This window comes from Prunus dulcis, chromosome 5 (genome assembly GCF_902201215.1).
Source record: "Prunus dulcis chromosome 5, ALMONDv2, whole genome shotgun sequence".
NCBI lineage: Eukaryota > Viridiplantae > Streptophyta > Magnoliopsida > Rosales > Rosaceae > Prunus > Prunus dulcis.
The window spans coordinates 17,576,286-17,604,228 of record NC_047654.1 but is presented as its reverse complement, the minus strand read 5'-3'; the positions used below and the strand labels follow the sequence as shown (position 1 = coordinate 17,604,228).

At 36.4% G+C, this 27,943-nt stretch overlaps 4 protein-coding genes across 5 annotated transcripts; 2 read left to right on the top strand and 2 right to left on the bottom strand.

Moving 5' to 3' along the window:
* Positions 1–211: 211 nt before the first annotated feature.
* Positions 212–3,874, bottom strand: LOC117629416. 2 transcript variants are annotated; one of them, XM_034362001.1, is made up of 4 exons: positions 3,602–3,874; positions 1,911–2,358; positions 1,609–1,834; positions 212–1,054 (listed from the first exon to the last, which is right to left on the bottom strand). In XM_034362001.1, the coding sequence occupies exons 2-4, from the start codon at positions 2,349–2,351 to the stop codon at positions 549–551; spliced, it is 1,173 nt and encodes a 390-aa protein (XP_034217892.1). In that variant the 5' UTR covers positions 2,352–2,358; positions 3,602–3,874; the 3' UTR covers positions 212–548. The 2 variants fall into 2 exon arrangements, with proteins under 2 accessions (XP_034217892.1, XP_034217891.1); XM_034362000.1 differs by having other exon boundaries at positions 1,911–2,363; positions 3,602–3,846.
* Positions 3,875–7,745: 3,871 nt separating this feature from the next.
* Positions 7,746–20,270, top strand: LOC117626958. Its single transcript, XM_034358796.1, is given in 43 exon segments — positions 7,746–7,953; positions 8,149–8,224; positions 8,881–8,940; positions 9,058–9,138; positions 9,348–9,424; positions 9,555–9,609; positions 9,718–9,766; positions 10,040–10,177; positions 10,522–10,597; positions 11,273–11,351; positions 11,452–11,498; positions 11,649–11,843; positions 12,160–12,235; positions 12,347–12,427; positions 12,500–12,580; positions 12,664–12,740; positions 12,820–12,874; positions 12,970–13,018; positions 13,157–13,294; positions 13,713–13,755; positions 13,758–13,814; positions 13,934–14,012; positions 14,537–14,583; positions 14,884–15,095; positions 15,365–15,452; positions 15,616–15,735; positions 15,836–15,954; positions 16,042–16,114; positions 16,209–16,328; positions 16,416–16,484; positions 16,586–16,756; positions 16,843–16,890; positions 17,032–17,173; positions 17,285–17,382; positions 17,589–17,733; positions 18,106–18,194; positions 18,266–18,376; positions 18,851–18,925; positions 19,036–19,101; positions 19,180–19,368; positions 19,457–19,567; positions 19,695–19,775; positions 19,902–20,270. Coding segments are annotated over 43 exon segments (4,125 nt in total). The 5' UTR covers positions 7,746–7,851; the 3' UTR covers positions 20,082–20,270.
* A 427-nt stretch (positions 20,271–20,697) lies between these two features.
* LOC117626957 (aldose 1-epimerase) lies at positions 20,698–23,018 on the top strand. Its single transcript, XM_034358795.1, has 5 exons — positions 20,698–21,095; positions 21,225–21,274; positions 21,607–21,733; positions 22,021–22,125; positions 22,205–23,018. Exons 1-5 carry the CDS (start codon positions 20,981–20,983, stop codon positions 22,825–22,827), a joined length of 1,020 nt encoding a protein of 339 aa, XP_034214686.1. The 5' UTR covers positions 20,698–20,980; the 3' UTR covers positions 22,828–23,018.
* A 1,703-nt stretch (positions 23,019–24,721) lies between these two features.
* Positions 24,722–27,802, bottom strand: LOC117627828 (vacuolar protein sorting-associated protein 26C). Its single transcript, XM_034360084.1, has 11 exons — positions 27,709–27,802; positions 27,514–27,606; positions 27,197–27,261; positions 26,813–26,867; positions 26,467–26,556; positions 26,232–26,316; positions 26,011–26,106; positions 25,686–25,870; positions 25,515–25,603; positions 25,117–25,216; positions 24,722–25,040 (listed from the first exon to the last, which is right to left on the bottom strand). The coding sequence occupies exons 1-11, from the start codon at positions 27,757–27,759 to the stop codon at positions 24,996–24,998; spliced, it is 954 nt and encodes a 317-aa protein (XP_034215975.1). The 5' UTR covers positions 27,760–27,802; the 3' UTR covers positions 24,722–24,995.
* Between the last annotated feature and the right edge of the window lie 141 nt (positions 27,803–27,943).

Below are 27,943 nucleotides of genomic sequence, written 5' to 3'. Positions count from 1 at the left end.
AGAATAAGAAAAGGAGGAGGAGAAGAAGCACACAATATGCGTCGACCAGTGATGAACTCGCTGGCTCTGGCCCCTCACAGGCGTGCATGATCTGATCAATGATGGTCATAATTTGTTCCCTGACAATAGCCACCTGCACTGCAGCATTATGCTTTCTTTCCATGGATCCTTTTAGTCATGGAATATATGTACGGAACCTGGAAATGCCACATTGATCAATTCAATTAACTACTGTAGATCGACCAATTTAATAATTGTTTCTCTGTCACAATGTATTCCCTACCACACATGCAAGGCAAGCTATCTTCAAAGTTGCCTCCATCATTCTTTTGCAGTGTTAGGAGTAAGGTGGAAAAGACAGCAACAGCAACCCCTCCAAATGGTTGCTTTTTGTGAGGAAAAAAAAAGATATGTTATCTACCAATATATTTCTTTTTCTATAAACAAAACCTCCAATGTACACCAACAAAACCAAAATCTTTGGTCAGGTTGTTGAACCAGGAAAAAATGCCAACCCTAGCTTCAAACTATGACCACAGTCAATTGATCTACATGGGAGATAAATCATGGATATAGTCATCCCACATTTCAGTCGCAATTGAGTCCCGCAATTGCGAAGTAAACTCCAGTTCTTCTGTCCCAAAAGCAATGTCCATAGCAGAGGCCTCAAAATGCATCATTGGTTCCACCTCTAGCGGGGGCAATGATTCCTCCATTTGCAGTATGGTGTCCTTCTCATACATTTTAAAAATCCAGTCATCTGGTTTCTCCCTACGCATGTAATTGTGTAGGGCACATGCTGCCACAACCAACTTGACTTGTGTTTGTAAGGGGTACGGAGGAGCTGCCATCAGGATAGGGAAGCGTGCCTTTAAAGCCCCAAAAATGCGATCAGATGCATTTCGTAACATCGAGTGTCGTTGATTAAATAGCTCTTTCGCATCTTGAGGGTGAAAACCACTAGGAAACTCCTTCGAGTGATAAGGTACACCAGGATATGGAGCAATGAAGCCAGGCATATTTGCATACTTGTTGTCCACCAGGTAGTATCTCCCTGCATAGTTACAAATTTTGTACCCAACACTGCTAGTAAGATTCCACAGTAGTTAGTTAATTTGAAAGAATAAGATTGTTTCCATTTTTTGAAACAAGTTGACCCCCATGTGTTGCATACGTGGGATCCAGCATTTACTTCTAGAACTCATGTGTAACAAGTAAATTATAATCTGGAAAGCGATATAGTCTGCAACCATATCCACCCCCATTATCATGTGAGCTAGCCAAGAGAGAGCTGCTCTCTGTGTTTCAGAAAGTATATTGCGAATTGCTTCTCATGCTCTTTGGAAAAATCATATTTGAAAGGAATATTGGGCAAAGATGTCCACCAAAATGTTATAAATGTGTTTAGAGAGTTCATATTGTGGCTTGATTGCAATTTCATAGTGTGAAACAACTTTTTCCAAAAGAAAATCACACATTCAAGATATTTAGTGAATGACATGAATTGCGATTTATTATTAGGCAAGCACAGTGTGTCCAAATTGACATCACACTCGCACCAGTATGCTGCTTATGTTAACGGAATGGTACGCACAAAAGAATCAATACCTTCTGGGGTCTGCAATTTGTTTCGTCTTGTGAGTGCAGAATTTAAAACTTGCAAATCTGATGCAGAGCCTTCCCAACCCGCCAAGACATAATGGAACTTGAGATCAAATGAGCAAGCAGCCAGAACATTTTGTGAAAGTAAGCCATTCTTGTTGCGGAAGGGTCCTTGCTCATCTACGCCTACCATCACTGGGATGTGTATACCATCAACCGCTCCCACACAATCCTATAGGATAAGAATTTAGAAATTGAGAATCACATAGAAAGGAGATTCAAATCAGACTTAGTCACCATGAGATTACCTTAAAATACGGATAGAATCTAGGATCTTCTGAAATTTCTGGAGGAACATCAGATCCTGGAGGCTGGAAGAAATCTAATGAAATTGCCCTTATTGCGTTCAACACATTGTTGAAATGACGACTGATGGTTTCTCCTGAATAACGGAATAACTCTTGAACAGCTCGAGTCCGTAGATTATGACCAATTATGAACATGAACATGGCTAATTGCTCTTCAATCTTGATTCGATTTGTGTGGCGCAATAAGCCCTTTCCTTGCAAAATATCACACAACTTGTAGAAGACATGCTTATCCATGCGAAAATTTTCTAGACAACGTTCATTTTGACCGCTAAGGACTTCATCGATAAACTTCGCACCAGTAGATGCTAAAGCATGAGTGAGTTCCTTTGGTATATAATTCCCAGAGACTGCATCCTTCTCATCATCAGTGCTCTCCATTACAAAACTAACCTTCACAGAGCAATATATGCATTGAATATCAGCAAGCATATGGTGGATTCAAATTTACATAAATGATAGAGCCAAAGGAACCAATTCTATATTTGGAAGAGAATACAACAATGGGAAATTATTGGTTGATAACAACCCTTACCCAACAACATTATATCAAAAGAAATACATGATTTCTAAATGAAAAATTCATATATGAACAAGAAAGAGTGTCTGTCAAACCCCGTAATTCAAAGGAAACCTGTTTCCTCATAAGCATTCTGCAGTATTGATACTTTTGGTGAATCACCTTAAAATTGGAAAATCTATCAATCCAGCAAGGAAAACTAAATAAACCTTCATTTTAACAAATGGGGAATCACTTGCATCAATATTTTTAAACACTTGCCCTACTTTTAAGGTCATTTTCTTTGTTACATTCGTAATGATCGTATAGCTCCACCTTAGGTAATTAGATCCCTCACGTCTAAGTAAAAATTGACAATCAGAAGGTAAAACCACACTACCATTTAGCTTGTTCAGCAATAATAGCATTCATACATATATGCCCACACACATGCGCGCATCCACCAGATACATACTTAAATGCATATGCAAGTGCCTACATAATAGCACACACATGCATCCACGCACAGAGAATAAGCTGCTAAGAGATGATACTACACGAAAAGTATACTTCATTCAAGTTACTACTTGAGCATCCACAGCCCGAGAAGATCAGCCTCCAAGAAAGAGGGGAGGCTAAAGTATAAGTAATAGCCAAACCAAGACCACACCAACTAGACAAATTTCACAAAAATGACATAATAAAAAGTTCTAAACTAATAACCACCATAACAAAAAATACATGCAGCAAACTGCCAAAATTGCCCGAAAATTTTATCAAACTTGCAGATACAGAAACCCCAAATAAGGGGGTGAGTCATATTTCTGTTAGCCAAGTCCATAATCTTTGTTTGTTTTTTTTCTTAATTTATTTTGTTAAGTCTAATTGAGTATTCTTCTTCCATTTTATTCTATACCTATACATGCAGACAAACCTCCACAGCCAAAGCATCAAATTCAAATGGACATGAGTAGGAATAGAAGAATTCTTTAACTCTCGAATTACAAATGGAATGAAATTAACCGAAAGCAAATTCAAACTCAAAGTTTGCAGTTCAAGTTCAATGACCGAAATCATAAACGTCATTAAATAAAATGCAAATGAAATGAGCATATCGAAATTGAGCCCATACCTGAAGAGAATAAAGCTCCACTAGCTTAGGAGGCAAACGACGCCGATGGTTTGGGCAAAACGAGAGAAATGTGTAGGAAAACAGAATTGCTGGGTTTTTGGATTTGGGGGAGTGGCCTGAGCCACTGAGAAACGTAACGTTCGTTCTCTGTGTGAGCGTTTTTGTACTTTGCAGTCTTTTCTCTTCCCTTTTTTTTCCTTTTCCACTAAATTTGTACTTGGCAGGTCATAAGTATGCAAGCTCTCCAGACGGACTGTGGAGGAGGAGGAGGAGAAGGTTTCTCTGACTCACACGGTGACGGCGGGCTAAAACCCAATTTTCTTACTAGTATTCAGAAAGCCCAATGATGCTTCCAAAAGGCCCAAGTTTTCGGCCCAAAAAAGGCCCATATCGGCCTTGTCATGTGTTTTCACATTTTTCTTCTTCTTTGGTTTAATTGTTTTCTGTTTTTAAGAATGACAATTAAAAATGTTTACAAAAGCAATTTCGAACAAGTTGGGAGGAATATTATTATGCTCCAAATCTAAAGAGCATCCCAATTGTCAAATATTATCCCATTGTCGTAGTAAATTTAACGTGATCAATGACGTTTAACGTGATAAACACGGCCCTAAATATTGTTTTAAGATAAATATATATATATATATATATACACGTGTAACACCTATATTATACACAAAGCTTACTAACTAGAAAACAAAAATACAATAATATTAATACTTGAAAAGAAATTGTAAGATTCTTTCAAATCATGAGACAAAGGACTTACTAGTGTAGTGATTTGGAGCAAGTGATTTCTTAAGAAAGGTCCTAGATTCGAGTCCTAAAATCCATATAGCGTGTGTGAGTTTAATATATTATTGCCCCTCTCCTCGCGATTATACTTGTTTTTCCTTCATTTAAAAAAAAAAATTGTATAGCTGAGAGGTTATACCCGGTTATATATATATAGTATAGCCGCGCAGCTATACCTCGCTATACTCAATTTTATTAATGTTTCTAAAAAATAGTATCGCCGCGCGGTTATATTGATTTTGACACGTAGACACCTCATCATTGGGCATGTCCTCTTTGATTTTTTTAAAAATAGTATAGCCGATCGGCTATACTTGATTTTTGAAATTAAAAAAATAGTATAGCCAATCGGCTTTACTGGGTTTTTTATTTTTATTTTTTTAATAAAGAGTATAGTCAAGCTGCTATAATACAAGTATTGTACAATACTCAAATTTTTTTAACTTGTACTTGGTTTTTTTAATTTTTTTTAAAATAGTATAGCCATCCGGCTATATCGGTTTTCCTTTTTTTTTTTTTTTATATAATAAAAATGGTATAGCCGGGTGGCTATACTCGCTTTTTCCCTAATTTGTTTTTAAAAAGAGTATAGCCGCCCGTCTTTACTCGTTTTGACACTTGGCGCCTAGGCGCTCTTCGGGTCCTTCTTTTAATATATATAAATAGTATAGTCGCCCGGACAGACCTGGTTTTTATATATTTTTAAAAATATTATAGCCGTTCGGCTATACTCGGTTTTAATAATCTTTCTTCATAAATAGTATAGCTGACCGGCTATACATATTTTGATACATGGCACCTAGGCACTAGGCGGTTCCTTTTTTTAATATATATAAATAGTACAACCGTGCGGCTATACCCGATTTTTTCATTTAAAAAAAAAATAGTGGCCGAACATTTAAGTTGTAATTTTCCAAAATTTTACCAAATAAAACACGTGCATATTTTATTGGTATGTTTTTATCAAATAAAACAGGTACATATTTTATTCGTATATTTTCCCATTATATATTTTATTAACTGCGAATGAATGTACAGGCCTGCAATTATATTCAATATTTTTCACCTATACTCCATACTTGAATTTCTTTTTTAATTTTTAAATAGTATAGCCGCGCAGTGGCATACCCATCAAATGGTGAAAGTGTGGTCATATAATATTTATTTATGTAGTAATATTATATATTTTTATAACTATATTATTATTTTATGATGATCACACAAAATACACGTGGGATAGGAGACAAACTGGCCTGATATTTTGGGCCTTGATAGTGAGCCAACTGGGGGCTATTCACACAAAATATTGGGCTGAACATGCAAAATATTGCCAAAATGTTCTATTTATTATAGCCTACATGATTGAAGAAAACATTTAAGTGTGGGCTGCCAACACTTGTCTCTACATAGGTCCGTCAATGCCTCTCAATAGGAAATGTCTTAAAAAAATTAAAGAAAATTAAAGAAAGTCGACTGATGCCTCTTTAGAGAAACGAAATTTCCTAAATTGTCCTTACGCAACTATGAAGCTTTCCAGCGCTTTCTTCATGTTGTTTGTTTTATGCATTCCTTTTGTTTTTCTTATATTCCAAACAATACTCTTGTATGAAAATGTTTACTCATAAAAGATTATTGCACCCTTTTCCATTTCTGCAGTTGTTGGGAAGCTTCATAGCTTGTTTTTATTTCAAGTTAATCAAAGTTTTCCACATTTTCTTCCAAATTCTATGTAGTCACTGGTGGCGTAGTCACATACTGATCTTTAGTGGTTATTATTGAAGAATACACGAATCCCATATCAGAAACTTAACAAAAATAAAAAGTCTTATATAATAAATAGTTTCATTCATAATAACATCGAAATCTTTTGTATAAAACTCACATATGCTAAACATATGGTTAAGTTTGAGATAATATTGATGTTGTTAGTAGTGGGCCAATGATAACACTTTTTGCTATCTCAATCAATAACACAATGACACGTAGGATAACTTTTTCATGTATCATATAAGTTTTTTGGTAGTAATCAGACCATCTCCAACCCATGAGGCTAAACCAAAAATATCCCAAATTATAGCCCAAAATCTCTCTCAACTCAAGAAAATGAAGGGCCTAAAATTTGGAAAAATCCAAACTTGGACCCAAATAGCAGTCCAAGTGTTGCCTGTACCTAAAAAAAAATTAATGGAGCCCTCGCTGGGGCTCGCCAACAGCCCATGTGTTGGTTATTGAATATGTTGCCTTGCCAAGTGTTGGCTTGTAGTGATGTTATTTGTTTATTTGTTTATTTTTTAAATTCTAATATTAACTATATATATATATATATATATATAAATCTAAGCTAGTTTAAATGTTAAAAACAATATTCAACAGCTGAAATTTAAATTCAATTATCAAAATAATATTTTAACTTAATCTAAATCAGATCCAACTCCAAAATTCACCCCAAACTCTATAAATACCCACTCATTTATCATATAATCTACTAAAAATATTATATTTGTGAAATTTCAATTTTTTTAGGTCAAATTGTTCAAAAAATTAAATTATGAAGTTATTTAAAAAGATTAAATGAAGAAAAGTTATGTATAAAAATAAAATTAGACTTAAATCATTCTTAAACAATTTAATAAAGTTACGAATTTAAAATTTGAGTTTGGAGGGTTGGGAGAAAAAACTATTTAAGTTTGAGCAAAATCTAAATAGTTATTTTTTGATGAGAAAAAAATTAAATTTAGCCCCAAATAGGATGGAGATCGCCTCAGTCACAAGAAGTAATTACTCTCAAAGAAGTGATGAATGATGAATGATGAAATGATATATATGGATCAAGCAGCCATTAACTTCCATTATATATATCAGGCATTGCATCGAGCCAACGTGGTTTACCGTGTATAATGATTGAACCTAAAACTTTCTCTTTTGTATTTAAAAATAAAAAATAAAAAATCTCTTTTAGCACGGATTGGGTTTCTGAATCGACGTCTCGTAATCTCCATGAGTGCTAAATGACAAGTGTCATAATTCCACGTGGATATCGCTTTCGTTGGCGGGTTACGCGCCACGCTCCTCCAAGGTCCAAACGGTAATTCTGCCCTTTCTACTGCCAAAATATTCAAACGTATCAATCAAGCGGCTATTTTAAAATTCAGTATAAACTAAATATAAAATAAAACTGAATATTATTTAAAAAGAAGAAAAAAAGGAAAAGAAATATTTGCCCCCGCACGCTATTTGGCGCGCGCCGGGAATCTTTGCCATGGTGGAAATGTGGATGCCTTAGGATAGGGACAGGCAGTTGTAGGTCTCTTTGCTGTAGTATATATTTCGTTTCGTTTCGTTTCATTTGTAAGTGACCAAACCAACCAAGCTCTTAAATTGACCAGTTGAGTGAGTGTCCGTCGCAAAAACTAAGCAGAAGAAAGCAGAGCAAAAGGGGTCTGTCACTGACAGCAATGGGGTTCCATGGCGTTGTTGGGTTCGTGGGCTTGGATGACTTGAGCTTGGACTTGGCTTCTTCTCTTATCCGCAGCGGCTACAAAGTCCAAGCTTTCGAGGTTTCTTTCCTGGTTTCCTTTTCTTTGCTCAATTTCTGATTTGAATTATGTTTTTCGGTTTTGTTGGATTTGGATTGATTGGAAATGGGAAAAGTGATCTGAGATTCTTACTCAAGAGACTCTTGCTTCCTTTCCTGAGATTTATTAAGTGTTGCATATTTCAGTACGTTACTTATGCAATTGTTTCACCTGCAGACGTATGAGCCTTTGATAAATGAGTTTCTAAAACTAGGGGGGATTAGATGTGGCAGCCCAAAGGAGGCAGGGAAAGGTAGAGCAACATCTGACTCCTGCTTGATCATAGTATTATTCTGTATTCCTTAGCCAAATGTGTTTGTTTGGGTGGCTGGTCTGGTCATCACATTAACTGCATACATACATATATACATACGTACATTCTCTCTCAAAAACTCATCGACACTCTCATTGTTCACCTACTCATTCATTGAGTTGATATACATATGAATGTAATTAGGGGATTTTAATTAGTTGAAATACAGTAAATTGGTTGAAATATATATATATATATATATATAATCTTTGTGTGTGTGTGTGTGTGTGTGTGTGTATGTATTTGAGTAGACCAACAACTTTAAACATCATCAAACTGTCATTTATTTTTCTTTTGTTGGTCTGAGTCAAATTCTCATATCTATTTTGGATTGTAAAGTGGCATTTGGCGATTGAGAGATAAAGTCAGATCAAAATTTAAAGCTCTGTGTAAATTTAATTTACTCTTGGAGTCATTTTAATTAATGCTAAACCATATGGCCTTTGTTGCCTCTACTATTCATTGAAATTGTGCCGTTTCTGGTTCAATATGATCATTTCTTAGGATGGACTCTCTAATCTTGCTTTAAAAAGGGCTAACATACTGATATTCCCCCCTATCTCTTCTTTCTTATTTTTTTCTTCAATGGCTTGCAGATGTTGCAGCTTTGATTGTGTTAATATCTCAAGAAGATCAAGTTAGTGATGTAACTTTTGGTAATGAGGGTGCATGGAAAAGTCCTTCCGAAGCTTTTTGACATTATATCCCATATCCCATATTTCTTTATAGTTACTTTGAACATATACTGATTACGTATCTGTGTGGGAATGTAGGATTGCAGAAGGATACTGTTGTCATGTTTCGTTCAACAATATTACCATCGTATACTCAGAATCTGGAGACATATTTCACAGGCAATTTAAACCCTAATATTGTTGGCTCTATGTGATGATGAGTTGTCTATAAATGTGTTTCTGTCTTGTAATATTTGTTCCCTGATTTATTGCCGAGAATACATCTTTTTAGTAATGGATATATCTTGGAATACTTGTAATCTTCTTCTGGATCAGTATCATTTTTTTTGAGATTTGAGTTAACACTAACGTTTTTATTTTTCTAGCAGATGATAGTGAGACAGCTTATCTTGTAGATGTGTATGCCACAAAAGGAGTATCTGATGGTTTAAATGGAAAAATCATGGTAAGATTATTTGCTCATCATTAACCCATTCTTGCTTGTAGTGGTGGATGCAAAGGTTCTCCCCTCCCTCTGCCCTCCCAATCATCTAAACTATTTTGGGTTGAGTGCTGATGTTTTTATAACTCCATAGATTGCTTCCTCAGGAAGTTCAGATGCCATTTTAAAGGCACGACCAGTTCTCTCTGGTAATATTGATTCAAATAAACTAAAATACTGATATTGGAAGATACTTTAATAATCCTTTCTTTCTAATGCCTTTATCATCTCTCCCTCAAATTTTCTCTTGCTTACAGCAATGTGTGAAAAGCTTTATGTTTTTGAGGGCGACGTTGGTGCTGGAAGGTGTGCATTCTTCTTCATCTTGTGACCTTTTTACATAATTAGGACTACTAATAAACTGCATTTTGTTGAGGCGTATACATGCAAGTTTATATATGTATGTTTTCTCCATATAAAAGTGAAGGTACATGTTGCTTTTTGAAGGAAATAATTACTCAACTAATATGTGACATTTCTTGGTTGTGCAAATGTATATATTTGTTCCCCCTCCCCCAATATCGTTTGTATAAAAACAATTATTTATATCATGATATTCTAATTTTCATCTTACTGCAGAAAAATTAGGATGGTTAAGGAACTGCTTGAGGGTATTCATCTTGTTGCTTCTTTGGAGGCTATTTCTCTTGGCACTAAAGCTGGTATTCATCCGTGGATAATCTATGATATCATATCTAATGCTGCGGGAAACTCATGGTGCGTGCTTGTGCAGAAAACTTATTTCTATATTTCCTCAAAGATTAAAAGAAGAAAACGTTGTATCGGACTTAAGTCTTAAAACTTACTACAACAGTAGGAAATACAATACATCAAAAACATAAACAGTCTAGGATCTATGTGCTGGAACAATTTTAAAACATAAAGTCTTAAAACTTACTAGAACAGTAGGAAATACGGTACATAAAAAACATAAACAGTCTAGGATCTTTGTGCTGCTGGAGCTATTTTTGGACATCCACTAGTGAGATACTCATATTATGTTTAGTGTATTTTTTATCACTTCATGTTGTGCCACCATTTTAAGTCTTTACTGATTGCAGGGTTTTTAAGAACCATATTCCTCAGTTGTTAAGGGGTGCTGCCAAAGATGATTTCAATACTCTTGTTCAAAAGTTGGTAAGATATACTGCAACCATTTGTGTTTCAAGCTTCGTATCACTCAGTTCCATTTTAAGTACACTTTTCTGCTTTATATTTGGATTGAATTCAATCAGTGGTGTTGGTTGTTTTCTTTCTAAAGCAACATCTCATATTCTTCCATAACAATCACAACTTTCTTTCTTGTATCAAATTTTAGAATGACAGTCTATCAGCTTGCAACCATCTGTCAAATGATTTGCCTCATGATGATGCATAAGTCTGATAGCATGCATTAAAAATATGGACAAGTCTGTGCTTTCATGCATAATGAAATTTAACTCTTTGGTATTGTTTGAGCATGAATACCAAAGCAATGGTCTACTTGTGCTTAGCAGCGGTCAATGACATTTAAATCAAGCTTACTCAGTAATTATTCTATGTAGAAGCTGTTTACTGAAGGAATTATCATCATGTACACAGAATGGAAACACAAATAGAAATAGGAATAGGAAGCTTGAAATAGAAATAAAAACAATTCTGACTGAGCAGCAATCTCAAAACTTTTATTGGTGCTAGAGAAGTTTATATATTTAATTTTGTATCAGGCTAATTTTGGAATTTGAATTATTAAAGTTTCATTTTAGTCTTTGTCTTGGTGCCTTTCATTTTGTATTTCATTACTTAACACTGATGGAACTTTTTGTATTCAAGAGGATTATATTGGATCTGGCCAAATCACTTACTTTTCCTCTCCCACTTTTAGCAGTTGCTCATCAACAACTTCTGCTTGGTACGGAATCTTAAAACACAATCGGGTCACTTGTTATTGCTCCATGTTTGGAAATGATCAGCTTTGTGGTTAATACTTTCTCATACATTGCCTTTTTCAGGGTCTTCACATTATAACACAGATGATGAAGATGCTGCGTTGATTAAGGTTGTTTTATAACTGAGCTAAAAAATATCTGATTAAGAGGTTTTTGTGGCTTGATTTCCTCCCATGCTAGATCAAAATTGTTTTGAAATATGTATTCATATTTAACATAAGCTTATTCTTTCTTATGTGTGTTGTACAACTTTTGTACAGGTTTGGGAAAAGAAACTTGGAGTGAGAATTTCAGATGCAGCAAATGCTGAGACTTACATCCCTGAGCAATTGGCCAGCCACATTGTTGCCAAATCATATACCATCAACCGAGTTGGCTTCATAGGTCTTGGAGCAATGGGATTTGGAATGGCAACTCACCTTTTAAATTCAAACTTTTCTGTTCTTGGTTATGATGTAAGTCCTCAGTTCAAACTTCAAATTCTTATTTCATTCTGAAAATTCCTTGATTGGAACAGGAAAATGGTATTTAGTTGAGGCTCTCTTGTATCATTCATTTGCCATCTTTCATGCATAGGTTGTTTTAAATAGTATATCATATGTTCACCTGATTGATTCTTGTCATGTGTGTGTTTATGCTTGGGTTGGTACAGGAACTTGCATGTGTTCATGTCCATTTATTATGTTTGACCGTCTTGATTAAGTTGCAGATTGATACTAGTTTAAGATACCACTAGAACTGATCTAATTTTCCGCCTTCTTTTGAATGCAGGTATATAAACCAACACTAACTCGATTTGCCAGTGCTGGTGGCTTGATTGGAAGCTCTCCAGCAGAAGTATGCAATGGTAATTGGAGGCATATTAAAAGTTCTAGAAGTAGAAATAACCTATTTGTTATCTACACAATCTGTTTCTGGTGCAATAACCTATTTGATTCTGATGCATTTTCTCTCCTAGATGTTGATGTGCTGGTAATAATGGTCACAAACGAAGCTCAAGCTGAGAGCGCTTTATATGGGGATTTTGGTGCCATTTCAGGTAAACAAATTCTTCTCAGCACATCTACTCCATGTTTTATTAGCACTAACCCCATATTCCTGTGTTTTATAGCACTTCCATCTGGTGCTTCTATTATCCTTTCATCCACTGTTTCTCCTGGATTTGTTAGCCGACTAGATCAGCGCTTGCAAAGTATGTCTTTCCGTTCCATGTCACACCATGTTTATGCTTTACTTTGTGATGAAATTATAGTCTTCATTCTGCAAATGTTATAGATGAAGGAAAGAATTTGAAGTTGGTGGATGCTCCTGTTTCTGGTGGGGTTGTGAGAGCCTCCATGGGGACACTTACGGTGTGCAAAAATAACCATTCGTTTTATCCCAATATCTTGTTATTGCTTACTGATCCTTGGACTTATGTGTCTTTCTCAGATTATGGCGTCTGGTTCAGATGAAGCTCTTAAGAGTACTGGTTCAGTCCTCTCAGGTACTAGGCATGTAGTATAAGGTTCATCAGGATTCAGGTTGTAGGGTTGTCATAAATAATTCTGTGACTGCTACTTGGCTATTTGCTTTGAACAGCATTAAGTGAGAAGCTTTATGTTATCAAAGGAGGCTGTGGGGCTGGAAGGTACTTCTGAGTCAACGTGTGTTGTATCTTGTGTCTCATTCTCTATTCATATGATTGGAGGTCTATGAAGTTATTGTTCTAGTTTTTCTGGGGAAGTGAAATTCCATTACTTTATTCCTCTTATATTTTGTTCTCTAGTGGTGTAAAGATGGTAAATCAATTGCTTGCTGGAGTTCATATAGCATCGGGAGCTGAGGCTATGGCATTTGGAGCTCGATTGGGTCTTAATACAAGGATTTTGTTTGATTTCATCACAAATAGTGAGGGATCATCCTGGTAACTGTCTTCCTTGTTCCAGTACTTCATTTCTGAAACCTTAGATTTGTTTCATTTAACATGCACATGTTTGCATTTGATTTTTCTCTTTGATGCTTCTAGCCTCCTAGTTTGAGAGTAAACTTCTTGTTGATGTCAAATGGTCCTGTCAGGATGTGAGCTAGTAATTGCTTTCCCCACACACCTATGAACTTCTTTCTACCACGAGAGTGACCCAACACATGTAATTGAACATATTATTGGAAGATTGCAAGTTGAAACCAAAAAGATTCGAACTTAAAATTTCCTATTTTGATACCATGATAATTTTGTTTGTTTATTACTATTCTAAAAAAACCATAAGTTTGTAGAATATGGGCAAATTATTGTTTTATATTGGAAACACCTAAGGCCGTCAAATCGTGTTTTATATGTGCAGGATGTCTTGAGTAAATCGTGTTCCTCTTTGACACATGCTTCTTGGACAAATGATTATACTTTCCGAACATTCTGCACTTGAACTATCTTTGTGAAGGATCTGGTCAGACAGAATCATCTACCCCACATGCTGGACAATGTGTTCTTGAATAAAAACAGACTTATAAATTGTAACAAGAAGTTATTATCAGGTTACTATAATCATATTCTTATCATCTACAGGGAATTGTTTCTCATGAATGTTCAGTCCGAAAAGTTCCTCTTCATATTTCGACTGTTGCCCATCAACTCTTCCTGTCAGGTTCTGTTTAATCTCCTTTCTTTAAAACTGTGGAGACATATTGCATGAGTTAATGGGGATAACCATGCGGAAAAGCAAATTTCTTGTTTACCTCATAACATGTCACAAATGTCAACTTTTCAAAAATTTTAAAATCTAAAACTTAAATGAGATAGGATGGTCAAGATCACTGTCTACACATAACATGTGGTGGAAAGTGATAAATATAACACTGAAACCTGTAACAGAAACCAGAAATACATGTGTGTTGCAATTCGTTTTATCTGAGAAGAATTATTTTGCATTCAATATGACAAACGTACCCCAAAGGTACCTACCTAGCTACTTGCTAGTGTTTCCTACCGCCCAAAGATTGTACTGTTTGGCAGGGCCCCCCAGTTTTGAATCTGATCCGCAAAGGGGATTGGGGGATCTGGGAATCAAAATAAGAAAAAAAAAAAAAGGGACAAACATTAGCCCTTGGGTTCCTTCTTGAGTTGTTAGCTTGCATATGGAAACTAAAACTTGATGCAACTACCGAGCAGGTTCTGCTGCAGGCTGGGGTCGGCAAGATGATGCTGGTGTGGTTAAGGTATGGGCAACTCTTATTGCCTTCTTCTTTCAGTTGAAGGAAGTTAGTATGTTTAGTACATGAAAAAGTATCTAAACATAATTCCAGACATAAACCTTCCGCTATTAGCTTTTTTTAACTGGAACCCTTTTGGCATATAGCTCATTTGGATTTTACTACATAGTTTGAAATGAAAAATAATGGGATACAAGGCAAGAAAACTCTTAATGGCTGGGCTATAGCTTGCAGAAAGATACCACCATACTAAAAGGACTGGAGATGGCAGTCAGTGGTTTACCTAAATATTTTGTATGTCTGTAGGTTTATGAGACACTCACAGGTGTTAAAGTAGAAGGAAAACTTCCGGTTCTTAAGAAAGACTTTATCTTGAAATCCCTCCCAGGTGAGTGGCCAGTAGATCCCATTGGTGAAATACAGAGACTAAATCTGGAAAGTTCAAAGACTTTGGTTGTTCTTGATGATGATCCAACTGGAACTCAAACTGTTCATGATATTGAGGTCTTAACTGAATGGTGAGTGTCTTTAATTGTCTTATGTGTAACACTGTTATAGGTTTCCTTTTGGAAACAACAAATGGGTTAAGCAACAGATTTTATTATAGATCACATATACTATATGGGGCATATAGCAGCCAAAATTTCTACTTAGTTTGCGCAAATACTGACAAATATTTGCCTCCGCTATTATTCTTATGCTAAGTAATAGAAACCATATATACAATTTTTTCAAAAAATGACCAGATATTCCAGAGTTGTTATAAATTGGTCACTGTTCTTTGTAGGACTGTTGAATCACTAAAGGAGCAGTTCAGAAAAAATCCTAAGTGCTTTTTCATTTTGACCAACTCCAGGTCCTTGAGTTCTGATAAGGTAAAGGCATTTGTGTAAGCACATCAAGGATCCATCTATAAATCATGTTAACTCAATAAAAACATCCTTCTCACTCCAAGGAATGCTTTGTTGTTGTTGTTGTTGTTGGTGTTCTTTAATTGTTTGACAGTCATATTCAGTATGTAGATTGATGTTTTTACAGGCCACGGCATTAATTAAAGACATCTGTAGAAACCTACATGCTGCAACCAAATCAATTGAGAATGCTGATTATACAGTAGTTTTGAGAGGTGATTCAACTTTGCGTGGTCATTTCCCAGAGGCAAGGACTGTGACTTTAACTATATTTGATTATTTAAGTAATAGAGTCATTCAACACTACTCTTCTCACATTATTTGATGAGACTACCTTATCTGTTTAGGAAGCTGATGCCGCTGTTTCAGTATTGGGTGAGATGGATGCATGGATCATCTGCCCCTTTTTTCTTCAAGGAGGGCGTTATACTATTGGAGATATACACTATGTTGCAGATTCTGACCAGTAATGTTCATCCCTTTTTTGTGTCACAAATACTTAATAATGATTTGGTGGTGAATTAACATTGCTCATGGTTCATGGGGTCTTTAGGCTTATCCCTGCAGCGGATACAGGATTCGCTAAAGATGCTGCTTTTGGCTACAAATCTTCGAATCTTCGAGAGGTCTAATATTTATATCTCGTGCTTCAAATACGTAGTTTTAATACATATTGCAGTGGATATTAGCTTGAATTGTAACTTTGAACTTCTTTGATAGTGGGTTGAGGAGAAAACTGCCGGCCGCATACCAGCCAGCAGTGTTACATCTGTTTCTATCCAACTTCTAAGAAAAGGAGGGCCAGATGCTGTTTGTGAGCGTCTTTGCAGTTTGCAAAAGGTATGGAGAAACCTGCTAAGTAAAACATGCAAGCAAAATACATGAAATGCTTATATATCTCCACCTTGGACTATGATTTTGGAATAGGGATCAACATGCATAGTTAATGCAGCTAGTGACAGAGACATGGCTGTTTTTGCTGCTGGAATGATCAAGGCAAATTTCCTGCTGTTCTTAGACCTTATTATTTTTTACACTTCCTCCGGTATATTTTGATCAAATTGTGGCCTTTTATGAGTTTTTGTTTGATGTGGCAGGCGGAACTAAGGGGCAAGCGTTTCTTATGCCGAACTGCTGCTAGCTTTGTTTCTGCCAGGATTGGAATTATCCCCAAAGCTCCAATTTTTCCCAAGGATCTTGGAATAAACAAGGAAAGGAATGGTGGTCTCATAGTTGTTGGGTCATATGTTCCAAAAACGACAAAACAGGTTGAACCAGTTATCCGGATATCTGTTGTGTGACTACCTCTCCACAATGTTATTGTTATCTTATGGCTCACACTCTTAATTCATAGGTTGAAGAGCTTAAATTACAATGCAACCAGATTTTAAGAAGCATTGAGGTGACCAAACATAATTTCTCTTTTGTGCATTTAATTGTTCATTGTTAAGTTACTGTTGATTCCAAACACAAAATTGTAATGGGTCAGTTTCTATGTAACTTTACTTTGGTAACACTAGGGATCTGAATATGCCATAATTAGGTTTCGGTTGCTAAAGTTGCCATGAGTTCTACAGAAGAGAGGGAGGAGGAAATCAGTAGAGCAGCTGAGCTGGCAGATATTTTTCTTACAGCTCGGAAGGACACTCTAATAATGACCAGTCGGGAGCTCATTACCGGCAAAAGTTAGTCACCTTTTCTTTTTGTTTAAAGAATTATATGAGTGTATCATATTTGCAAGAACCACGTAAAGAGCTTTCTCTGCTATTGTCTATTTTGAATTGGCCATTGGGCAGCTCCCTCTGAGAGTTTGGAAATCAACTTCAAAGTTAGCTCTGCACTGGTGGAAATAGTTAGACGCATATCTACGAAACCACGTTACATACTTGCCAAGGTACTTCTACGTTTTCAAATGAAAAAGGTTCAATTCCCTATTTTCCTTTATTTAAAATATTATATATATATATATATATATATGGAAGTTATCATTGAGGGATTAAATCTCATCTTTCTGTCACAAAGTTTAATTGTATCAGTAGCCTCTCTGTTGTACCTGGTATTGTTTCATGAGTTTTAATGCCGAATTTGTACTTCATTTAGGGTGGAATCACATCATCTGACCTTGCTACGAAAGCTCTTGAAGCAAAATGTGCCAAAATAGTGGGACAAGCCCTGGCTGGTGTTCCCTTGTGGCAGCTAGGTCCTGAGAGTAGGCATCTGGGAGTTCCATATATTGTTTTTCCTGGTGAGTTTTGGTGTTCTCAAATATTCTTGTGCTAGATTTACTAAAAGGGTATATTTGAATAAAAATTAATAGTTGTCCACATCCTAAAGCTTAAGTCTTGGGTAACAATGGTAAATCAACAACAACAAAAATTCATGGCATAGCGGGAGATTTTGAATTCAGATTTCGCAAAGCTCGCAATTTATGTTGAATTCCACATGTTGGGATCTCTAAGAGTGGAGAGACACCAACTCATGAGGGTGAGAGGGAGTGTTAGAATACAAAAATAGTTGGCTCACAGCCACATTTTAACACTTAAGCTTTTGGGAACAATGATAAACCAACAAAACTTATATATTGGACTTGGAACTTCTTAAAATTCTCCATTCTCAGGTAATGTTGGTGACAATAGCGCATTGGCGGAGCTAGTGAAATCCTGGGCTCGTCCAGTCAGACTTTCATCAACCAAAGAGCTTCTTCTGGTAAGGATCATTAATTTCAAGTTTCATAACTATTTTTTCCTCGCATACTAACAAATGTAATATCTGTAAAGAATGCGGAAAAGGGTGGATATGCTGTAGGAGCATTCAATGTTTATAATTTGGAAGGAGTAGAGGCTGTTGTTGCTGCAGCAGAGGAAGAACAAAGCCCAGCTATATTGCAGGTTAGAAATACTATAACGTGAGATGAATCTAGTTATTTTTGTTAATTGCCCAATGTTCCTACAAGACAGATTGTGTGACTATTTCGAGTAACTTTTAGGAAGCCAATGACAGGAGATTAACTTAATCTTTTCTAAACATGGAACGTAATTAGAATTTCTCAAATGATCCAGTTGCCACAAGAGATGATTGCTCAATTGAACGTCTCTTCATGGAAACAGAGCAACATCCAATTCCTCTATCCTTATTCCACTGCTCTTATATTTCCTATATGTGGATGCATCATAGCGTTAATTATTTTCTCTTATTGATTTCATGAACTAGGATAGGAACAAACGGTTCTCTTATGCTCATTGATTATTTATTTATTTATAATAATATAACGAGTCAGTTTAATGCCTCAAAGATGTATCTATGATATATCTTAATTTCAATCGAATTTCAGATAATTTTATAAATTGTCATTTATTATCTAGATCCATCCTGGTGCCTTGAAGCAAGGAGGGATCCCGTTGGTCGCATGTTGTATATCTGCTGCTGAACAAGCCAGTGTAAGTGGCACATTCTTAACACGCGTTTCTATAATGTCTTTCCCTGTCATTACCGAACCTACTTTCAGTCCCTAAGAGCTGGTACTGAGATTATGTACATATTATGGCAGGTTCCCATAACTGTACACTTTGACCATGGAACTTCAAAGCAAGATCTGGTGGAAGCTCTTGAGTTGGTAAGTGGACTTTTTACCCTCTGTGTTCATGTTGTGTATATCATCATAGAGAGTTATTAATTGTATTTTCCTATCCAGGGATTTGATTCAGTCATGGTGGATGGTTCACATCTTTCCTTCACCGAAAATGTTTCGTACACTAAGTTTGTAGCATTCTTCGCTCACTCAAAAGGTGTGCTAGTAGAAGCTGAACTAGGGAGATTGTCAGGGACAGAAGATGATTTGACTGTGGAAGACTATGAAGCAAGGCTGACTGATGTTAAGCAGGTTATTTTTTTCCTTCCAAGATTACGAAATCAGCTTTCCTTTACTCTTAAACTTTTCTAAAATCATGGGAAGGCCTTGCGAATTTCAGGCTCAAGAGTTCATTGATGAAACCGGGATAGACGCTTTGGCAGTGTGTATTGGTAATGTCCATGGAAAATACCCTGAAAGTGGGCCAAATCTGAGGCTTGATTTGCTTAAGGTCAAGTATAAATGTTGATTGATGAATGTAATATGCATGTTACATGGGTACCAAATATGCAAAGCCTTCCCCGTACACACATCCTCATTATCTATGTTAGTACTGAGTTCAATTTCCTCTATGATAGGATTTGTATGCCTTGAGTTCGAAGAAAGGAGTGCTCCTAGTGCTTCATGGAGCTTCTGGTTTGCCCAAGGAACTTATCAAGGTAAAATGTTTATATGTAATGACTTGAAAAACAATTAGGGTTCATAGGTTTTTGTTTACAAGTTGAAGATCGTCTTGTATTTTGATGCTTTAATGGCTGCATAAACTGTTTTGAGTCCATGAACAGGAATGCATAGAGCATGGTGTGAGAAAGTTCAATGTAAATACAGAGGTGCGAAAAGCTTACATGGATTCCCTTAGCAACTCTAAGAAAGATCTAGTCCACATTATGGCGTCTGCAAAAGAAGCCATGAAAGCAGTGATTGCAGAGAAGATGCATCTATTTGGTTCTGCAGGAAAGGCGTGAGATGGTTTTAAAGTGACCACCAACCGAGTGATGGAGTGATGTATCGCATATGATATGAATAATCCATCTAATCACATGCTCCCAACTGTTGAATTTGTTGTATAAACAAAAATTCAAGCTCGTGAATAAGTAAATTGAGGAACTAACAAAATAATTGTCTTTTCAATTTCCATACCGTTTTCTGTCCTCTCTTTTATCTCTTTATGATAGCAGAAGTAAATAGGTCGAGAAATATCTCCATTATTGTTAGTTACACACCAAATCTCAAGTTTAAGCTGTCACAGGAGTATAGATAAATCCCATTCCTCCACTCCCAAATTCTTTTTTTTTTAAAAACGCAGAAGTATGGGACTTACAACTGAGGAGAGAGAATCCTCCAGGTATCATGTTTTCTGGGTCACTCTTATTTCTGTGTACTTGGCTCCTGGGAGAATATGGACGCAGGGACTGTACGGACGACGATTGAGACGCCATTGCAGGAGTTGGAGTTCTCCTGAGGTCAGCTTTCGGCAGTTGGGTTTCCCTCGGATACTGACTCAAACAAAACGCACAGCAGTAGGGAAATTTGATAAAACCAAATGATGTGCTCAATTGGCAAATATTTTTCACATACGACAAAGGGTCTTGGGGAAAATTTACGAATACGAAGAATATACAAAGTCGTTTCTACCCTACTAGGCGACAAAATAAGTAAGGGCATCTATGACATTTCAATTTGATAGGAGATTGACAGATAGAGAACAGGACGAACTAGGAACCATGTTGGTAACATATCTGGGAGAGATGACGTCACCCCACCACCACAACTTAAAAGGAGGAGAACGGTAAGCATCAGAATCCAAAAACGTCTCTATCTCTCTCCTTCTCTCGCTCTGTTACGCTCTTGAGTCTTGGCAACAATGGCAGATCAGAACCAGAAAGCAGAAATCTTTGAGCTGAACAATGGGACCATGCGTGTCTTCATCACTAACTATGGCTGCACCATCACCTCCTTATCTGTTCCTGGAAAAGATGGTATCTAAGGAGATTTCCTTTTTCTATCGATCTGTCTGCTGTTTTAGATAGGCAGTTTCATTGTATAGTATTTGTGGTCATCTGAGAAAATGTTGCTGATGTTTGGATTGGTTGGTGTGAATTTTGAAGGAAAATTGGCTGATGTTGTTCTTGGATTCGACTCAGTTGACCCGTATATGGTAAATTCTATTCCCTTTTTTTATGCCAACTCGTTTGATTTTTCTTCCTGTTGTTTGTGATATCGTGCAAAAATTGATTCTTTGTGTGTTGATCAGCTGTTTTCATAGCAAAGCAAGAGAATTATTTGTTAAAGTTGTCAATTTGGTGAACCAAAAAGGAAGGAATTTGGAGATTTAATGTGAATGCTATCCAATGTCTTTTTTCTCTGTTGAGGGATCAGTTGTTGGGATTGAACTGTTAGAATTTTACATTTGGAATGGGAATGATGAGCTTTTGTACTTGTGTTTTAATATGTATTTTCCTCTTGAAATGCCATCGCTTGTGTGATCAGCAAGGGCTTGCTCCTTATTTTGGCTGCATTGTGGGTCGGGTCGCAAATAGAATCAAAGATGGAAAATTTACACTCAACGGAACTGACTACTCTTTGCCTGTCAACAGACCTCCAAACAGTCTCCATGGTATGGATTTGTCCAGTTTTTCATTTTCAAGGCCTTTGTTGCTATCAACTTTTTCTGTTTATTTTCGATTTGCTGCTAAATTTATGTTGTTTGAATCATATCATAGACAATAAAAATACTTTCCTTCATTCACTTTCTTGAAGAATGCAGGGGATATGGTGTTTAGAAGACGAGTCTGATTGGCATTTGATTGTGATTAATGATCGATTCTATTGTTGCCCTTGCTGATATTTGCACAACTGACTTCACGTGGTATACATCCTGCTGATTTTTTGTCCTTTCATTAGGTGGTCACAAGGGGTATGATAAGCAGATATGGGAGGTAGCAGAACATAAAAAAGGCGATAATGGATCCATCACTTTTAAGTATCATAGTCGTGATGGGGAGGAAGGTTCTCTCTCTCTCTCTCTCTCTCTCTCTCTCTCTCTCTCTCTCTCTCTCTCTCATTTTTATTTTTTGCCTTGCAATAGGTTACCCAGGTAATCTTTCTTTGACTGCAACTTATACGCTTACTTCAACCACATCAATGAGACTTGACATGGAAGCAGTACCTGAGAACAAGCCCACCCCAGTCAGTTTAGCTCAGCACACCTACTGGAACTTAGCTGGCCATAACTCGGGGAGCATACTCGACCATGCAATTCAAATCTGGGCAAACCATGTTACCCCTGTGGATGAAAACACAGTCCCAACAGGTGAAATCAAGCCAGTTAAAGGCACACCCTTTGATTTCACTGCTCAGAAGAGGATCGGTGAGTCCATCCATGAGGTCGGTATAGGGTATGACCACAACTATGTTCTGGACTGTGGGGAAGAGAAAGAAGGCCTGAAACATGCTGCAAGAGTGAGGGACCCATCCAGCTCAAGGGTCCTTAACCTATGGAGCAATGCCCCCGGGATGCAGTTTTACACTGGAAATTATGTCAATGAGGTTGTTGGCAAAGGAGGCGCTGTATATGGAAAGCATGCCGGGCTCTGTTTGGAGACACAGGGGTTCCCAAATGCAATAAACACACCAAACTTCCCGTCCATTGTGGTTCAACCTGGTGAGAAGTACAGACACAGCATGTTGTTTGAGTTTTCAGTTGAATAAGTGTAAGTAATTCTGTTGAACTCTATTGAGGAGCAGATATCTGAGTATGGTTTACATTTGGTTTGCTCACTGCCTACAAGTGTTTAGAGCCTGAATGAAATCGTAATAAATGATGAGATGCTTTGCTTATGTTAGAATTATTCTTTGTGAAGGACCTTTTATTTTATTTTATTAACTCCTTCCATGTTTGAGCTTATTTGAAATTTCAGTTCCTTGAACATTTTGATTAGTTTGGTACACCTATTTTCAAACGTATCAGCAACTACAATCCATTTCAGAAGGCAGTTTATTCCTCCTAAATAATTCTAACAATAATATAAACTAGTAGAAGTAATTTGCAATAAAATATTTGAGGCAGACTGATGCTTCAGCTTTCAACAGCATCCCAAAGTGAACTGCTAAAATTATAGCAACCAAAGCAGAAGATTTCAAAAGTAGATCTCTATTTTATACTGCAAAAGTAGATTCTTATACAAGCAATTTTATACTATGAAATTCAACATTCTTTGAGCCACAAAATGTTGGTGGATCTCTATTTTTTATTGTTGTATTTATGGGTTTAAGCCCTATTATTTCTTATAAATAAAATCTATTTTTTATTCTTGCCCAATGGGCTAATAGCTGGAAATCATTAGAATGTGAGGTATCGGAAAGAATTTATATTCTCATTCTCCAATATCGCATGTATAAATAAAATAATTGAAGAAATAAGTCTAGCACAGTGTGCTAGTGGTTTTTTAGCCCTAAGCCCTACAATAATATGACAAAATTGTATATTTAAAGAGTATAGCTGTACGGCTACACCGTTTGAAAATTAAAAAAAATTAAAAACGTATGGCTGAGCGGCTACACTCTTGACATATATTCGAATAGTTTAGCGGTATAGCCGGTCGGGTATACTCTTTACATATATTCGACTATTTTGAAAGCATAGACGCACGGCCCTACACTTTAAAAAATAAAAAATAAAAACCGTATAGTCGCACGGCTGTACTCTTTTCCTATATTAAAATTTTAAACATATACCGCGTGGCTACACACGTCACATATATTCGACTATTTTGAACGTATGGCCGCTCGGCTATACTATTTAGAAATAAATAATAAAAACCGTATAGCCGACCGGCTGTACTACATTTATTCGAATATTGTAATAGTCTAGCCGGGCGGCTATACTCTTCAACAATAACGTATAGCCTGATGGCTATACTCTTTACATATATTCGAATATTTTAAACGTATAGCCGCCCGGCTATACGCTTCAATAATACAGAATAAAAAGAGTATAGCCGCACGGCTATATGCTTGACATATTATTCGAATATTTTAAAGGTATATCTGCGCGGCTATACGCTTTCCATATATTTGTCTGTTTTAAAAGTATAGCCGCCCGGCTATACCCTTTAAAATTTTTAAAAGAAAACAACAGTATAGCCTAAGTATAGCCGTTCGGCTATACGCTTCAATTGTACATTTTAAAAAGTAAATTCTTATACATGCTATTTCATACTTTGAAATTTAACATTCTTTAATCCACAAAATGTTTATGGATCCCTATTTATTGTTGTTGTATTTATGGGTTTAACTCGTATTGTTTTCTATAAATAAAATACATTTTTTATTCTTGTCCAATGGGCTAAAAGCTAAAAATCATTATAAGTCTAGCGCAATGGGCTAAAGTGGTATTTTAGCCCTAAGCCCCAAAATAATATGTCAAAATTGTATATTCGAATACTACATTTTTATTTTAAAAAAATGAGAAATTAGTATAACCAAGTTCCTATATTCGAATATATTTAAAGAGTATAGCCGCTCGGCTATACCCTTCAAAAATTGAAAAAATAACAGTATAACCCCGTGTGCATAGCCCTAGGTTTCAAATTAACAAAAAGGCTTATCTATGATAAATATTTCCATGTCAGAACGTATTTTGTTTGAAGTTATGATGTTTTTTTTTAATGATCCATTCACATACTTCCATATTTTGAAGGTTTCCAATGTGTTCATGTTCTTGTACTTTTCTCCAGGCCTACAGACACCTAGGAAGTCCTCTAATAAGATAGGCCCAATATGGGAAGGAGGAGCAAAATGACCAGCAAAGCATATGTTGCAGCTCCGTTCTTCTCCCTGTAATGGGTTTGACTGCTTATATCCTACTAGCCTTCCTCTCAGCTTGTTCGAACAAGTTCAAGGGGTAAACTTTCCATTGCAAGCTGAAATTCAGAATGCAACGAGAATCAGATAGGAAAATATCTATCAGTTTCAGTAAAAAGCTGAAATGATGCTTACCCATAGTCTGGGAGTTGTAGGATCAGATTTTGAATGCACTTTCGCTACATCTGATTGAAAGGTTATGACTATGGCAACTTTAAATTCTATGGAAAATGGACTGCACAAGAAGTTAACAAAGGAGTGAGTTGACGTGAACAAACTACAGTTTTGATGCTTAAATGGCGCAACCACACATACAGAGCAGATTTAGCATATCATATAGTTGCACAATGCGGTGGTTCGTATGCAGTACAAATAGTGCTTGGGCTCTCATCAACAACTTAAAAACTTAAATTAATGAACATCCCAACGGCCAATGATCATGACATCATGTGACGTGACATTCAATAGTATAAAACGGATGTTCAAATGTCTAGCTTAAGGTGCAATGCAAATCATCTAGTTTGGGAACTTACCCAGCTAAGACGGTAGGACAAGTCAAAAGACGGGGAAGTAAAACATAAATGGGTAGAGTCATATTACGGCAGACATCTCCATCTGCTATCTGATATATCAAGAGGAAGCCCAAAAAAATGTTAGTGACCAGTTGAGTTGAATACGTTAATGAGATGAGAAAGGGTGCATGCCTGTGTAGTCTGAATCAGAGACTGTTCAGTCACTATTTTCTCCCCAAGAAGGATTGACTCTACACGAAGCAAGTGCATGTCAATCGAACAAATCGGAACTGCAGACGCTTCTACTGTTAGTTCACCAACAATGGGATCTGATAAACAACATAGAGTGGACATTTTCCCAATAACCCGGAATCCACCTATTTCAGCAATACCAATCATAAGTTGATCATGTCATGACACATTCAACATCTTCCAAAAAGAAATTAGAGTTAAATGGAACATATAGTTTCTATATGGTACATTTTTTTTCTTAGGCATGCGAAGGAAAGAAGCAAACCTGACTTTAGTTCAGGAAGTAGCGGATGCCTTTGAGTATCTTGAGTAAGGTAAAAGATAACCATCTCCGGAGAAACTGGTCGCTCAAGAAGATCAGCTAAAAGACAAAATATCATCAAAGCATTAACTTTAATTGAAGTATTTATGTGAAATTACAAAGAAAAGGTAAACCCATTTAGTACCTGTAAATATATTACACACGAAAGTACATTCAAAACCTACCTCTATCACTTTCAACTATGAACTCCATTGTTGTAGATAATGATTTATGCAGGTATCCTCTCGATATATCTACAGTTAATAAATACTATGGAACATTTTATTAATCATCAGGTTTCAGATAAATATGAAAATAAAATGCATTACAAAGGTGGGAATTTGGAATTGATAGCAATGATTCTCAAGTCAGAGTGTGAACCACGGAACATTTTCACTTCTTAAAGATAAAAATATGCACCTGAATGTTAATATTTGCTCCATGGAAGGTCTCATAGAACCTTTCCAGCTTCTTTTCTCCCGGCTGCTTGATATTCATGGAAAATGGAATCTGCCACAAACATGAACTATAATTTGCAAATTCACCTCCAACTAAACAAAAGGAAAAGATGCAAGTTTTACTAAGATAAAAGCAGCTTTGAATGCGCAACGGGATTTATATTGTGACTTCAAATATGAAAGAGGCCATGGCAGTCAAATTTACTACTGGTACCATACATTGTTGGAATATCATAGTGATTCAAGGTTTAAACATCTTTTCTTCCAAGTTTAAAACAACTGTTAAAATTGAATTACTTCGAAGATACCTCTGATGTGCCTGAAGCAATCTTTCCAGAAGGTCTAACCTCAACAATTTTATTCCTGTTTCCAAGTAAGTAAAACAAATCAGTTGTGGAAAACCTCATCCTAGGCAAAGAGGACATAAAAAAGAATCCAAATTTGAGTTCATTTGCCCCAATCCCTTCGTAATTAGAAACAAGATATTGGATTATTTTTACCACAATTGCAATAGTGTACCTCAAGGTTAATAAATGGGACTGCAATTACACAAACCTACCAAAATCAAATGCAGCATAAAAGTTACGAAGTTCAATTTCTGCCAATTACAATACTTTGCAAAGCAAGAAAATTGAAAATTGAAATCCAAGAACCAGCAAACAGTGTCCAAGAGCTATGAAAATCGCACTCACACAATGGAAATAGGCTTGGCAACACCAACCAAAGTCTCGATAACTCCCGCCGATCCTCCACGAACCTGTAGAAAACAATAATAGTAATCATGAACCAGAAACAGAAAAGGACCTTGCCACCTATTCGGCTACTTAAAAAATGCAATTTATCAAACCAGTCTTGTTTAGTTCTGTAATTGATCTCAGTTTTCGCTTCATTCTGAAACATTCAGTAATAAAAGATCCGATTTTTAAGAAGAAAAACAATATATATAAAAATTGAAGAGTTTGTTTTTCATTGATTTTATCGGGAACTAAACAGAGGGGAAAATTCGAACCTGCAAGTTGACAGATCCGTTAACAGCGAGGCGAATTCCATAGTGGGAGATTGAAGAAGAAGACCTCACTATGATTTTACCCTCAACAACTTCCTGAAATTCCATCTCATCATCATCTTCATCATATATTTGTTGTATAATTAGTAACACAGAGAGAGAGAGAGAGAGAGAGAGAGAGAGAGAGAGAGCAGTTACAGAAGGGCGATAGACGCGATTAATTCGTGAAAGTTTGAGCTCTATCGACATTGTTAACGACGCAGAGCAGAGCAGGAGCTCAGTAAGTCAACAGCTATGGTGGTGACTATACTCTTCTATAATCTATACACATATACAGGAACGCAATTGTACGTCTGCTTACGTGGCAAAAATTGATTGGCAAAATGACTGCATTCTACGTGGCAAGTAGCAACCGAAACAAATTTTACAACTA